Source organism: Cajanus cajan, chromosome 9 (assembly GCF_000230855.2).
Source record: "Cajanus cajan strain Asha chromosome 9, NIPB_CcT2T_4, whole genome shotgun sequence".
Lineage (NCBI taxonomy): Eukaryota > Viridiplantae > Streptophyta > Magnoliopsida > Fabales > Fabaceae > Cajanus > Cajanus cajan.
Window position 1 is genome coordinate 4335819 of NC_138525.1, and position 12375 is coordinate 4348193.

At 41.9% G+C, this 12375-nt stretch overlaps 2 protein-coding genes across 8 annotated transcripts; both read left to right on the top strand.

Moving 5' to 3' along the window:
- Nucleotides 1-3429: 3429 nt before the first annotated feature.
- On the top strand, nucleotides 3430-4443 carry LOC109810411 (uncharacterized). Its single transcript, XM_020373874.2, has one exon. It carries the CDS (start codon nucleotides 3430-3432, stop codon nucleotides 4441-4443), a length of 1014 nt encoding a protein of 337 aa, XP_020229463.2.
- A 3143-nt stretch (nucleotides 4444-7586) lies between these two features.
- Nucleotides 7587-12148, top strand: LOC109808383 (UBP1-associated protein 2B). 7 transcript variants are annotated; one of them, XR_014429418.1, is made up of 3 exons: nucleotides 7587-9186; nucleotides 11055-11253; nucleotides 11682-12148. XR_014429418.1 is itself a non-coding variant. In XM_020371385.3 (2 exons), the coding sequence occupies exon 1, from the start codon at nucleotides 7720-7722 to the stop codon at nucleotides 9184-9186; it is 1467 nt and encodes a 488-aa protein (XP_020226974.1). In that variant the 5' UTR covers nucleotides 7587-7719; the 3' UTR covers nucleotides 11055-12148. The 7 variants fall into 7 exon arrangements, 4 of the variants coding, with proteins under 4 accessions (XP_020226974.1, XP_029130923.1, XP_020226964.1 ...); XR_014429419.1 differs by having other exon boundaries at nucleotides 11750-12148; XR_014429420.1 differs by having other exon boundaries at nucleotides 11127-11253; nucleotides 11750-12148.
- Nucleotides 12149-12375: the final 227 nt, after the last annotated feature.

The window sequence follows — 12375 nt, forward strand, 5'->3', positions numbered from 1 at the left end:
ATTTTAATAAACTGTCGGTATATATATTTTTTAAACGAAAATATTTTCCCTAAAAAAAAATAATAAAATATATATATATATATATATATATATATATATATATATATTTGCCCTGCTATGATATAATTAATTTGTAAAACAACATAGTTCTCTTAGAACCCATGATGTTGTTTATGAAGGATAAGCATCTATCACTTGAATTACTCACGCTTCAATTACTATAACATTATAAATATTAGTTCTTTCCCAGAGCCTTTGAATGATTCCACTTCCAGAATGTGGCCGACATAGTGCGTGTTTGTTTTAGCGTTTTATAACATATTTTCACGTCAATTCTGTCTGAAACGTGAAAGTTAAAACTATTTACTTTCCATTTAACGTAAAAAATCACGTTATTGACACCGAATCAAACACACTAATAAACTTGTCTGATTAAACGTACTTTTGTTAAGTTTATTTTTTCGCTTACAATGATTAAAAACTATTTTTATTAAGTAAAACATGCTTTGAACTAACTCTCCATTGTAACAAATTATAACATGCTTTGAAATGTAATTAATTCTATCTTAACTCAGACCCCTTAGACTTCTTCAGAAGCCTCAAAGAGTTCACCATGAATGATACTACTAATCATAAATAAAGAGCGTTATGAAAAGGCAAAGAAAAATAATGAATGATATGTTTTCGATCATGTTTTTTCCAATCCATGAATAGAGCAAAACAAAGATGAATACAGAAAAATAACTACATCAGCTTAGCTAGATAATATGTACCCTGAATCCATTCTTGATATTGTATCCTGGTAAAGCAAAGCTGTGAAGTTTATGAACATTAAACCTTAGTTAAGACATTATACAACGAGTTTGTCATAAAATCAACAAGTACAAAGGCTTAGAAATACTATTTTAAAATTATTTTTCATGACGTCATGTTATATAATAAAATTATTTATTTTAAAATATATATCATAAAATATACTTTAATTTTAAATTTGTATTTTTTTATTTTGTATTTTGTATTTTATAATTTAATTATACATAATATTAAAATAAATATAGTATAATAAAGATGGGTTCACTTGATTTTATCCCACATATTTTCAATTTTGGTTGACAAGTTTGGATTTTGAAAAAATGGCCAAAATTTTGTACTCAATATGAGTAAGAATCATCGGTGCAATTAACTTTTGCACACTTTTAATCAAGAGTAACTAAAAATAATTATAAACAATTAAAAAAATGAGACTGATTAAAAAATTGTTGAAAGAGTAAAAAAAATTTAATCAAAATATGCGATAACAAAATTGGTAAAATAAAAATTGTCTAATAGACAAAAAATAAAAAATAAAAATCATAAAAAAGAAAATAAAAACATAAAAAATATTCCTTTTAATAATTATTTTGATTTTCGCATTTTGTTAATTATTATATTTTTTTATTTTTTAAAAATATATTTTTATTAAATTTAAAATCTTAAAATTAATCGATTAATCAAAATATTAATTAAATTATTATATTTTTATTACCTAATTTTTAATTTTAATTGAGGAACGAAGTGAATTTATAAAAAAACATTCACAGATGACGTGAAGGAGACCAACTTTGTTAAAAGATTCGCATGTAACTATCGCAGGTAAAATTGATCAAATTTTGCGTAACAACTTTTTTTTATTAATTTATTTTAGATAAAGAATAAAATATATTTAATCAATTTTACTTTGATTCATATTTAAGTAAGGTCAGGGTTAAATACAGAGAAAGTTGCGTTTTTTAGAATGGAGAGGGTTTGGAGAATGCCTATGGAGAGCTAACCACCATCGGAGCCGCCAGATGGGGGCATTGGGGATCGCAAGATGAGCTAGACAATGACATTCAAGGAAAAGGTATTGGGCGCCCCGGTTAAGCGGTCGGCCGTTCGTGATCTTATTAAGGAAGGGGCCATGACGTTGGAGTTTGAAGGTGGAGATCGGCTACTACCCAAGTTCAACCTCACGGCACCCACTCTTAAGCAGTTGTGTGAACCGTGGGAACAATGTCTAGTGATTCAGTTGCTAGGAAAGGATGTGGGGTTCTTAACCTTGAGAGACAGGCTACCTGCATTGTGGAAGGTTCAAGGGGGTCTCGAGTTGCTGGACGTCTCATATGGTTACTTCATGGTGAAGTTTGACTTGGAGGCAGACAGAGATCGGGTCATGCACGGGGGTCCTTGGATGCTATTTGACCACTACCTGATTGTTAGACCATGGTCCCCGGAGTTTGTAGCCTCTGCAACGAAGGTGGATAGTACGCCCGTCTGGGTCAGGTTTCCAGGTCTTGGAGTGATGTTCTACGATGAGAGTGTTCTCCTAACAATTGCTTCAGCTATAGGGAAACCAATCAAGGTGGATCTTAATACTCTGAACATGACACGGGGCAGGTTTGCACGGGTCTGTGTAGAGATCAACCTGAACGAACCAGTCGTAGGGAGATTTTTCCTTAACGGTGTTTGGTATAACGTGGAGTATGAGGGCTTACATTTGTTGTGCTCGTCGTGTGGCTGTTACGGGCATGTTCTGAGGAATTGTCATCATGCAATTCGGTCGGAGTCAGTGGCGAATGGCGTGGGGGAGGAGACAGTGGTGCAGCCGTCAGGAGACCCATCGCGTAGTGCGGGTTCAGGTGCTGAAACAGGAGAGAACTCAACTCCGCATAGTCAGGGGGGAACCACTCCAGATCCGCACGGGGATTGGCTGATCGTGAAACGGAGGAATCGCAAGCCAAATCTTGGAAGATCGCTGAGCAAGGGAAGATCTTCCTCTCATAATGGAACCGCGGACGTTAATGCGAAGAATCAGGACAAGCCGATATACTCTACGGGGGGAATATACGTTGCGGCTGGGTTAAGTGAGGGTGTTACAAAACCACGTGAGGTGCTAATGCATACACGTGAACAAGAGCATGCAGTAGAGGTGGGTAGTGCAGCGGTGGCCCATGTACTGCACGAGAATCCGAAGTTAATGCATACACGTGAACAGAAGCTTGTAGTAGGGGCGCGTTGTGTAATGGTGGGCCATATACCCCACGCGAATCCGAAGTCATTGGGGTCTAATAAAGAGACCAAGAAACGTAACCGAGTGGAGGAACTAGGTGCTCACTCATGGTCCAATCTCATGGGCGGTGTTGGCGGTGTTATGCCTTCTCATATAGCTCATAGTGCGCACGTCAACTCCCCTCTAGGAGACTCACGAGATGGGCACACTGGGATGACGGGGGTCTCGAATAAGAGTTGGGTCTCTAGTGTGCTTCACACACGTGGCACGTCCAACCTATTCCATGAACCCGAGGAGAGTGGACCAGATATACCAGGGAAGGAGGACGTCATGCAGTATGACCAATCATTGGAAGAGGAGGCCATGTTAGCGTGAGTTTTTGTCGTATCTTGTGTTAATTAATGACTACAAGTTTTAATATTTTGAGCTGGTATATTAGAGGGGCTGTTAATGCCAAAGGAAAACGGAGGGTTTCGGAGTTAGTAAGGCTCTATCACCCGTCTATTTTTATCGTATTGGAAACCCATTGCCAATTTTCTTCGGTGGAATCCTTTTGGAAGAAGATGGATTATAAGTTGTGCTATAGCAGTGAGGCTACGGGTCACTCCGGGGGTATTTGGGTTTTGATGGCGACGTCTTGCTCTGCTACTACCTCAAACTTTGCCTCTCACTCTCAGGTCATCTCGTTTACGGTTGTTGAAGGAAGCAAGAGCTGGGTTTGTACTGCCGTTTATGCTAATCCTCGGGTGGAACTCAGACAGCAGGTTTGGGCTCATCTTCGGGAGTTGGGGGGACGGATTGCGCTTCCATGGATAGTGCTTGGGGACTTCAACGAAATTATGTTGTCAACGGAGTGTCGTGGGGGTCGTTTCTCGATGGCACGGGCGTCACAGTTCATAGAGGTTTTGAATGATTGCAACCTTCTCGACATGGGGGCTAAGGGCCTTCGCTTTACGTGGTATCGAAATCAACGAGGGGTTATGCTGGAAAAACGGTTAGACTGTGCAGTGTGTAATGTCGAGTGGCAAGCAATGTTTCCGGAAGCATATGTTGAGAATCTGTGCCGGGTCTATTCTGATCATTGTCCACTTCTACTACGACGGGACGACTCAAGAGATAAGTCTCCAGATCGACCCTTTCGATTCCAAGCTGCATGGGCCACCCACAAAGATTTTGAGCGAGTTGTTAGGGAGGCGTGGTGTCGTAGCACGCCGACCCTTGCTAATGGGCTACACGTTGTTCGAGTAGATGCCATCAAGTTTAACGAAGATGTGTTTGGGAATATCCTTACGAGGAAGAAGGCTCTCCAACATCGTCTTAAAGGGGTACAACTACAACTAGAGAGAGGGGATTCAGAGAGCCTGTCGCGCTTGGAGAAGGCTATACAAATAGAGTTGGATGAAACTTGTCTTTAGGAGGAATATCTATGGTTTCAGAAATCTAGAGAGAAGTGGGTGAAGTTTGGGGACTATAACACGTCATTCTTCCATGCCCAAACACTCGCGAGAAGACGGAGGAACAAAATACAGGGGTTGTTTTTACCAGATGGAACTTGGCATACAGACCCTGTGGTCATGAAAACTGAGGCAGTCAGGTTCTACAAGGAGCTTTTCTCGGCGGATAAAGATCAAGGGCCGCTAGACATGCATGCTGGGATTTCACCTGCCTTGGGAGTTGAGGCCCGATCTGCTTTAACTGCACCAGTCACGAAGGAGGAAGTTCGTCGGGCGGTGATGAGCATGAAATCTTTCAAGGCACCAGGGTCGGATGGGTTTCAACCGTTCTTTTTTAAGCAGTACTGGCCAATTGTGAGTGATGAATTATGGCGGACAGTGAGGGATGCCTTTCGGTTGGGGTACTCAGATTTATCACTCTTGGAGATACAAGTAGTGTTGATTCCGAAGGTGAACCACCCGGTTAGCCTTAAAGAATTTCGTCTTATTAGCTTATGCAACGTCGCCTGGAAGGTGATTTCTAAAGTGCTTGTAGCTCGTCTGCGACCGTTCTTGCAGGGCGTCATTGGTCCTTTCCAAGGTAGCTTTATCCCTGGGAGGGGGACTCGTGACCACAGTATTATTGCTCAGGAAGCCTTTCACTTCGTTCGGAAAGAAGGCTCAGGGGTGGGTTCCTTGGCCTTAAAAATCGACCTTGAAAAGGCATACGACAGGGTCAGGTGGGAGTTCTTGGAGTCTACGCTGGTGCAGTTTGGGTTTCCTACAATTATAATTCAACTTATCATGTGGGGGTTGAAGAATTCGTCAATCTCACTCCTTTGGAATGGAAGCACACTACCGTCCTTTGTCCCGTCTCGAGGACTTCGGCAGGGAGACCCACTATCTCCGTATCTGTTCGTGTTTTGCATGGAGCACCTAGCCCTTAGGATATCTGAGTTGCTCCATGAGGGTCTTTGGAAACCGATTGGGGTTACCACTTTCACACATCTTCTTTGCTGATGATATCTTACTGTTTTGTCAAGCTTCAGAAGACCAAGCTCGTTAGGTGGCATCAATCTTGGAGGAGTTTTCGCGTTTATCAGGCTTAAAAGTCAACTTGACTAAGTACAAGTTTATGAGCTCTAGGAAATTTTCACAGAGGAGGATTGATACGTTGGAAGAACTGTTAGGGATTGGCTACACGGCTCAGACCGGGAAGTATTTGGGTGTTCCCATGACTCATGGTCAGCCGAGGTGTGCAGATTTCTATGATGTGATGGATAAGATTCAGAGTAGACTTGTGGCTTGGAAGGCCAAGCTTCTTAATAAGGCAGGTAAGCTATGTCTGGTAAAGTCCACCATCTCCTCTATTCCTGTATATAGCATGCAATCATTGTGGCTAATTTGGGATCTACTTTCGGCTCCACAGAAGCCTTGGGTTCAACTCCTCAGCAACCTCTACCTACATGGAGACTCTATCCTGTGTGCTCATAACAAGCGGGGTGTTTCTTCAATCTGGTTGAGTATTATTAAGGCCCTTCCCTCACTCCGTGAGGGATTCAAGCCTCATCTAGGATCGGGCGCCTCATCACTTTGGTACAAGGACTGGTCAGGTAATGGGCTTTGGTGCGGGAAAGTCCCTTTTGTTCATATTGCGGACACCAATAAAAAGGTTGCCGACTGCTGGGTTAGTGGAGAATGGAGCTTCAATGCCTTGTATACGGTTCTTCCGACCGAACTAATAAACTCGGTCCAACAGCTGAGTGTTGGCAATTCCCCATTTGGGGTTGGACCACTTTGCTTGGAGGGGTGATATCTCGGGTTGCTACACAGCGACATCTGGTTATCGTTTTCTAACTCCGGGGTTGGCAGCAAAGGGGGATGCAATTTGGAAGAAGCTTTGGAGGATCATGATTCCTGAGAAGGTTAAGTTCTTTCTATGGCAATGCTTTCATTCAGCCCTCCCAACGAATCAGGTTCGGGCTGATAGGAGGTTGGCAGAGTCAGGTGCATGCTCGCGATGCTCTTGCCCTCATGAGACTATTTTACATGCTCTTCGGGATTGCCCATATTCGCGAGAGGTGCTGATGTCTGGCGGGTGCAGTGTGAGGTGGTCCTTTTCTGTAATGGATTGTTTTCAGTGGCTGAAGGGGATTATCTTGCACAAGGATTCTATTACGCTATCCATAACCTTGTGGTGGGTCTGGCATTTTAGGAATAACATGATTTTTAACGACGAACTCTGGCAAATCTCAGTGGTCCGTCGGAAGGTGATACTATCTACGGTGGAGAACAGTGTGTATAACGCTAAGAGACGCTTATAGGAGGAGCAAGCCCTTTGGAGGCCTCCGGAGCACCCGTGGATCAAGCTAAACACGGACGAAAGTTGGTTGAGGGAGACTTCGGCTATGGGGATGGGTGGAGTAATTCGTGATTGGGCAGGTATGTGGCGGGGGGGCTTTTCGCGTGGAGCCTTACATGGTGATGCGTTACGTGCTGAGTTGCTGGCCTTGGAGGAGGGTCTATTGTTTTGTTGGGAGGGTGGGTTTAGGAAGGTGACTTGTGAATGTGATTGCCTGGGAGCTGTTGCGGTGTTTCACGATCGGCCAACGGACAGAGATTACCTGCACAAGCACTATGATGTTATTCGTCGTGTTCAGCAAATGCTTGCTCGGGATTGGATAATTTACGTAAGTCATATTCCTCGGGATATAAATTCAGTAGCTCATACACTTGCTAATTGGGGTGTAAGGAACCTAGGTTACAATGTATTTTGGAGGAGTCCTCCAGATTTTATTTTGCTTCAGTTAGGGAAAGACTCTATGTCTTAGTTTGTCTACTTTGTTTTAACTTTCATATTTTACCAAAAAAAAAGCAAGGTGAGGGTTCGAATCCTGTCTTATATATAGAGTCGCGTTAAATTTTAGGGCCAGTTATTTCTACATTTGAAGTGTCTCCAACATAACAAGAAGATTAGTTACTGCTATAGACAGTAGATCCTCCGTGCATGAACCAAAGTTAAGTATCAGAAACGACAAAAGTCTCCTAAGATCTTTCGCTCCAGCTAGAATAAAAGATCCGGCCCGGCCCGGCCCATTAACACTCGCTGATAAATAACTGGACAGTGGCAGTGATTCAGAATACTCCGCGTCTAACTTATCGCGCGATACCTTTCTTCTCTCTTCACCACATCAAACCCTAATCCGAACTCACCCCCAATCCCCGAAACCCTAACCCTACTTCCTCGCCGCAACCGCCATGGCCAAGAAACGAAAGGTCCGATCCTCCGACCCCGAGCCCACTAAACCCGTCGAGCCAGCCCAGCAAGATCAAGACCCAGTCGAACTCCAACAACAACAACAACAAGAACCACAACCCGAGCCAACCCTCCAAGACCCCAACGCCATGTCCCTCGACGAACCCGCACACGAAGAGCAACACCTTCAAGAGCAAAACCCCGAGGAAGAGGAGGAGGACGAGGAGGAAGATCAGCAGAAACCCGAAACCCTAGAGGAGGACCAACCCGAAACCCTAGAAGAGGCGAACCACGCCGCCGAGGCGAACGGCGCCGAGGAAGAAGAGGAGAACGAGGACCTCACTCTGGAAGAAGAGCCCGTGGAGAAGCTTCTCGAACCCTTCACGAAGGAGCAGCTTCACTCGCTCGTGAAACAGGCCGTTGAGAAGTTCCCTGAATTCGTCGACAGCGTTCGCCAGCTCGCCGATGTGGACCCCGCCCACCGGAAAATCTTCGTCCACGGCCTAGGCTGGGACGCCACCGCCGAAACCCTAACCTCGGTTTTCGGAAAGTACGGCGAGATCGAAGACTGCAAGGCCGTCACCGACAAGGTTTCCGGCAAATCGAAGGGTTACGCCTTTATCTTGTTCAAGCACAGGGACGATGCTCGCAAGGCGCTGAAGAATCCCCAGAAGAAGATCGGGAACCGCACCACATCATGCCAGCTGGCCTCCGCCGGCCCGGTGCCGGCTCCGCCGCCGAATGCAAATCCGGTGTCGGAGTACACCCAGAGGAAGATCTTTGTGAGCAATGTCAGTGCTGAGATTGAGCCCCAGAAGCTGCTTGAATTCTTCAAGCAGTTTGGGGAGGTTGAGGATGGACCTCTTGGTCTTGACAAGAACACTGGGAAACCCAAGGGTTTTGCTCTGTTTGTTTACAAGTCTGTGGAGAGTGCCAAGAAGGCTTTGGAAGAGCCTCATAAGAACTTTGAGGGGCATACTTTGTATTGCCAGAAGGCTGTTGATGGTCCTAAGGGGAACAAGGGGTATCATCAGTATCACCACCAGCAGCATTCTCATCACCACCATCACCATCAGCCTCACTATTCCAGGAAGGATAAGAACAAGTATTCATCTGGTGGCGGTGGACCCTCGCATGGTAGTGGTCATTTGATGGCCCCTTCGGGGTCTGCTGTCGGGGGTTTCAACCCTGGCGTGCCCGCGCAGGGTTTGAATCCGGCGCTTGGACAGGCTTTGACTGCGTTGCTTACAAATCAGGGAGCTGGACTTGGGGGGCTTGGAAATCTGCTTGGAGGGCTTGGTGGTGCGCCGGTTAACCAGGCAGGGCCTCCTGCTTCGTATGGGAATCAGCCTGCTATGGGCTATGGGAACCAACCTGCAATGCAACCAGGTTATCAGAATCCTCAAATGGGGCAGAACAGTGGTGTGAGACCTCACCCTGGTGCTGGTGCTCCTTACATGGGCCATTAGGTGAGTGGCTGGTATCTTTTTGCCTTTTTATATTCCATATTTCGTTATGTTTGTGAATTAATATGGATTGTATGATAACATGGTGCTTGAATGACCCTTTTTGGGAAACTAGGAAATGCATGATTTGGGGTTTTTGGTATACACTAGGTGGATGAGTATTAGCAATAGTTAACCTGTAATCATTATCGTTATCATTATATAGGACAATTCAAGATAATGTGAAGGAGTCGGTCTGGTTTGATAAAGCTTCTTCGTTCACTCATGGTTGAACTCTAGTGGCATGCCAATTGTGTTTGATTGCATTGAACTCGATGAAATCATGTTATCTATAACCAGTTTACTTTGTTTTGCAGCAATATCTAGTTTGATCATCTTTTTCTTATATATCCTTTCTTGTTTATAAGGATAGCGATGTTGCAGTATGATGGCTGGTCTGCCTTGTCTGTTTTATTATAATTATGATATATGACTGCATACTCACCCGTTGTTGAACTGCTGTAAATTATTTTGGCAGTGAGTTGTTACTTTTATATTTATATTGTGATAAAATAAAGGGACATGATATTTAGCAGTTCTAATTATTCATTCCATTTTTTCTGAGTTTTGTTTCTAACAAGCTGTTGGATCTATTTGCCTTCTCTCTGAATTTTTTGAGGCATGCATTTAACTCTTATCATCTGCTGCCCAAATTTATAGTTTTTTTTTTATATAAATAATTACATTAATTAGGATTGTAGTTCGAATTTGAAACAATTATTTGTGTTGAAAAATCTATTTTGCAGTACCAGAGGTATGGTCATTTATGATTTCATTGTGCATGTGTTTCTTCCAGAGATATTTGGTTTTTTGAAATTAGTCTTTTTACTCTTATGTATTCACTGTGCAGATACCCTCATAAGATGCATCAATCATTTAGTTTTGGACTCCGCTGATTCTTCTGAAGTACCAGCCAATATTCAAATGCATCTTTTAATCTGTAATTGTAGTCACTATTTGATTTCTAAAGAACCAGATTCTGAAACCTGTATTTTTTTTCTCCTTATATTAGTAGATTTTCCCCTGACGTTTTTGAAATCTTGTTATATCTCGTATTCCTTTATGGAATATTGAGGAACGGGTGAATTTTGGGGCAGAGAAAACTTTATTATAATAATTTTCAAGTGTGTTGTGGACCATTTTTTCTTTCTCCCTAATTTTCAATTCTTTTATTTTACAAAGCATAACTGACGTGAGATAAGTTACACTTTTACTTTTGTGTCTGGCATTCAGCCTTGATTTGTGAGGACTACTATCATCTTTTTCAGAAGTACAATGTTCTTGTACCAAATGGGCATATGCTTTGGGGATTTATCGTATCTGTTGTCATTTTTATGGTTATAGATTGTGATTGTGATTGATATTATTTACATATTAATTCTCACGTACCATTTGTTTCTTCTGTTCATTTTTCTCACCTTTTGTTTCTTTCTTTGGAGTTTTTCTGGCTGGGGACTGAAAGTGAATAAAAAATATGATTAGGAACAACTTTGAAGAAGTTTCATCTTTTGTCATCCCATTATCTTTCCCACCCATTTTGCTATTTTCTATATTCCCAAAGATCTTGGTCGAGAAAATTATAATTCTTTCTCCAAACTCAACGATGGATTGAACATTTGTTGAAATTATTGTTATCCTTCAGACATTCGGTTTTTTGCTCCCTTCTAAAACTTACCCCAGTTCGTTGGGTGTTAAGTAGCTTGTTTTCCAACTTTCTACATTCAAATCTTTTTTTTCCTTGTTAGTTGAGAAATTTTATGTTTAAACTTGTTTGGCAACTGATATAGACGCATTTTACCATATTATATTTGTTTGTGGGGCTGGCTTGCCAGCACATAGGTCCTTGCCACTAAACAAATGCTTGAATCTGTTCATATCTTCTCACATCTGCATCCACTTCTAAGGTAAGAAATGGCCACACTTGGTGGGTGGGTTGGCTCTCACTATACACAAGTGTACCCTGGTTTGGAGTGAATGTCGGAGAAGATCAGATAGGTGCGATGGTGTTATCATCTTTGCAATTATCCATGGGTATGATCTTTTCTTTTTTACTTTTGATTGTCCGGGAAAGTTAAGTTCGGAAACTTGCCTTCATTTCACTCACGGAAGCTTTCAATTGATTTCTAAAGATGTTTGTCTTTTAATTCCAAATTGGATTTCGGGGTCTCAAATTTTGACGTATAATCTTCTTGGAGAAAAGCCTAATTATATACTGTTGTCAGTATTTGGTAAAGCTGCAAAAAAAAAGTTATTTTATAGAATCTAACCCCAAAATAAGTTGCTTTGCCAGAATGTGTTTAGAAATCTTGTCGCAAACAGCTGTTTTTATCTTAGTGCAAAGCTGAAGCGCTTTTGAATGGCAGTACTAAACTGGGAATAAGTTGTATTCATTGAAAGTCCAACTTTTTCTTGGTGTTTTTAATTTCCGTGGGACTGAAAATGCATGATTTTCTTATTAGGACTAATTTTTTGGATGCTGTTTAACGTTCTTGATGATATAATGAAGATCATACTGATATCGATACAGCTTGAGAAGGCAGTTGTTGTTGGCACACGCACCAACTGTACATGTGGCTCTCAAGCATCAAGGTATGGTACTGAAGAAGGGTACTGATAATGTGAAAAGGATCACTTAATTTGTCTAGTTACATTTTGTTAGAGTTGCAATGAATTGGGATGAGGGGCTACATTTGATTTTGGAAATTTTAGCTTTATTTCGACATTAGACCTCCGGAAAGATGGAAGAGTTGTCCATGCTGTAATACAGTACTTGTCATATTAAGTTGGACATCATTCTTTTCTTGAAGATAGACAAAACATCTATACTTGGAAAGAGTGAGTTTCGGGTTCAAGATAGATGCGTAGCATTTTTGGGTGATAGAATATTGGATTAAGAAATTTATATAGTTAAACAATAATCCCGTCATTTTTCGTCTCTGCCCCGTGATTTGTTATATAACATGTAGAATGGAAAAGAGTGATGAGGCTTTATATTTAATTAAGCCATTAATTATTATTTGCAAGAATTCTCCATAGGAAAATTAATGTGTTTTGATGACGGATTGAACATAATTTGCTACTCAGTAGTGTCGTGATTCCAAGCATTAACACGTCTGCAATGGAGGTTGAAATTCTTTTGGCGCTAAATGATCT

What these genes read in the sequence shown, in the direction of transcription:
- LOC109810411 (XM_020373874.2), top strand. Translation starts at nt 3,430, where the DNA reads ATGACTACAAGTTTTAATATTTTGAGCTGGTATATTAGAGGGGCTGTT.
- LOC109808383 (XM_020371385.3), top strand. Translation starts at nt 7,720, where the DNA reads ATGGCCAAGAAACGAAAGGTCCGATCCTCCGACCCCGAGCCCACTAAA.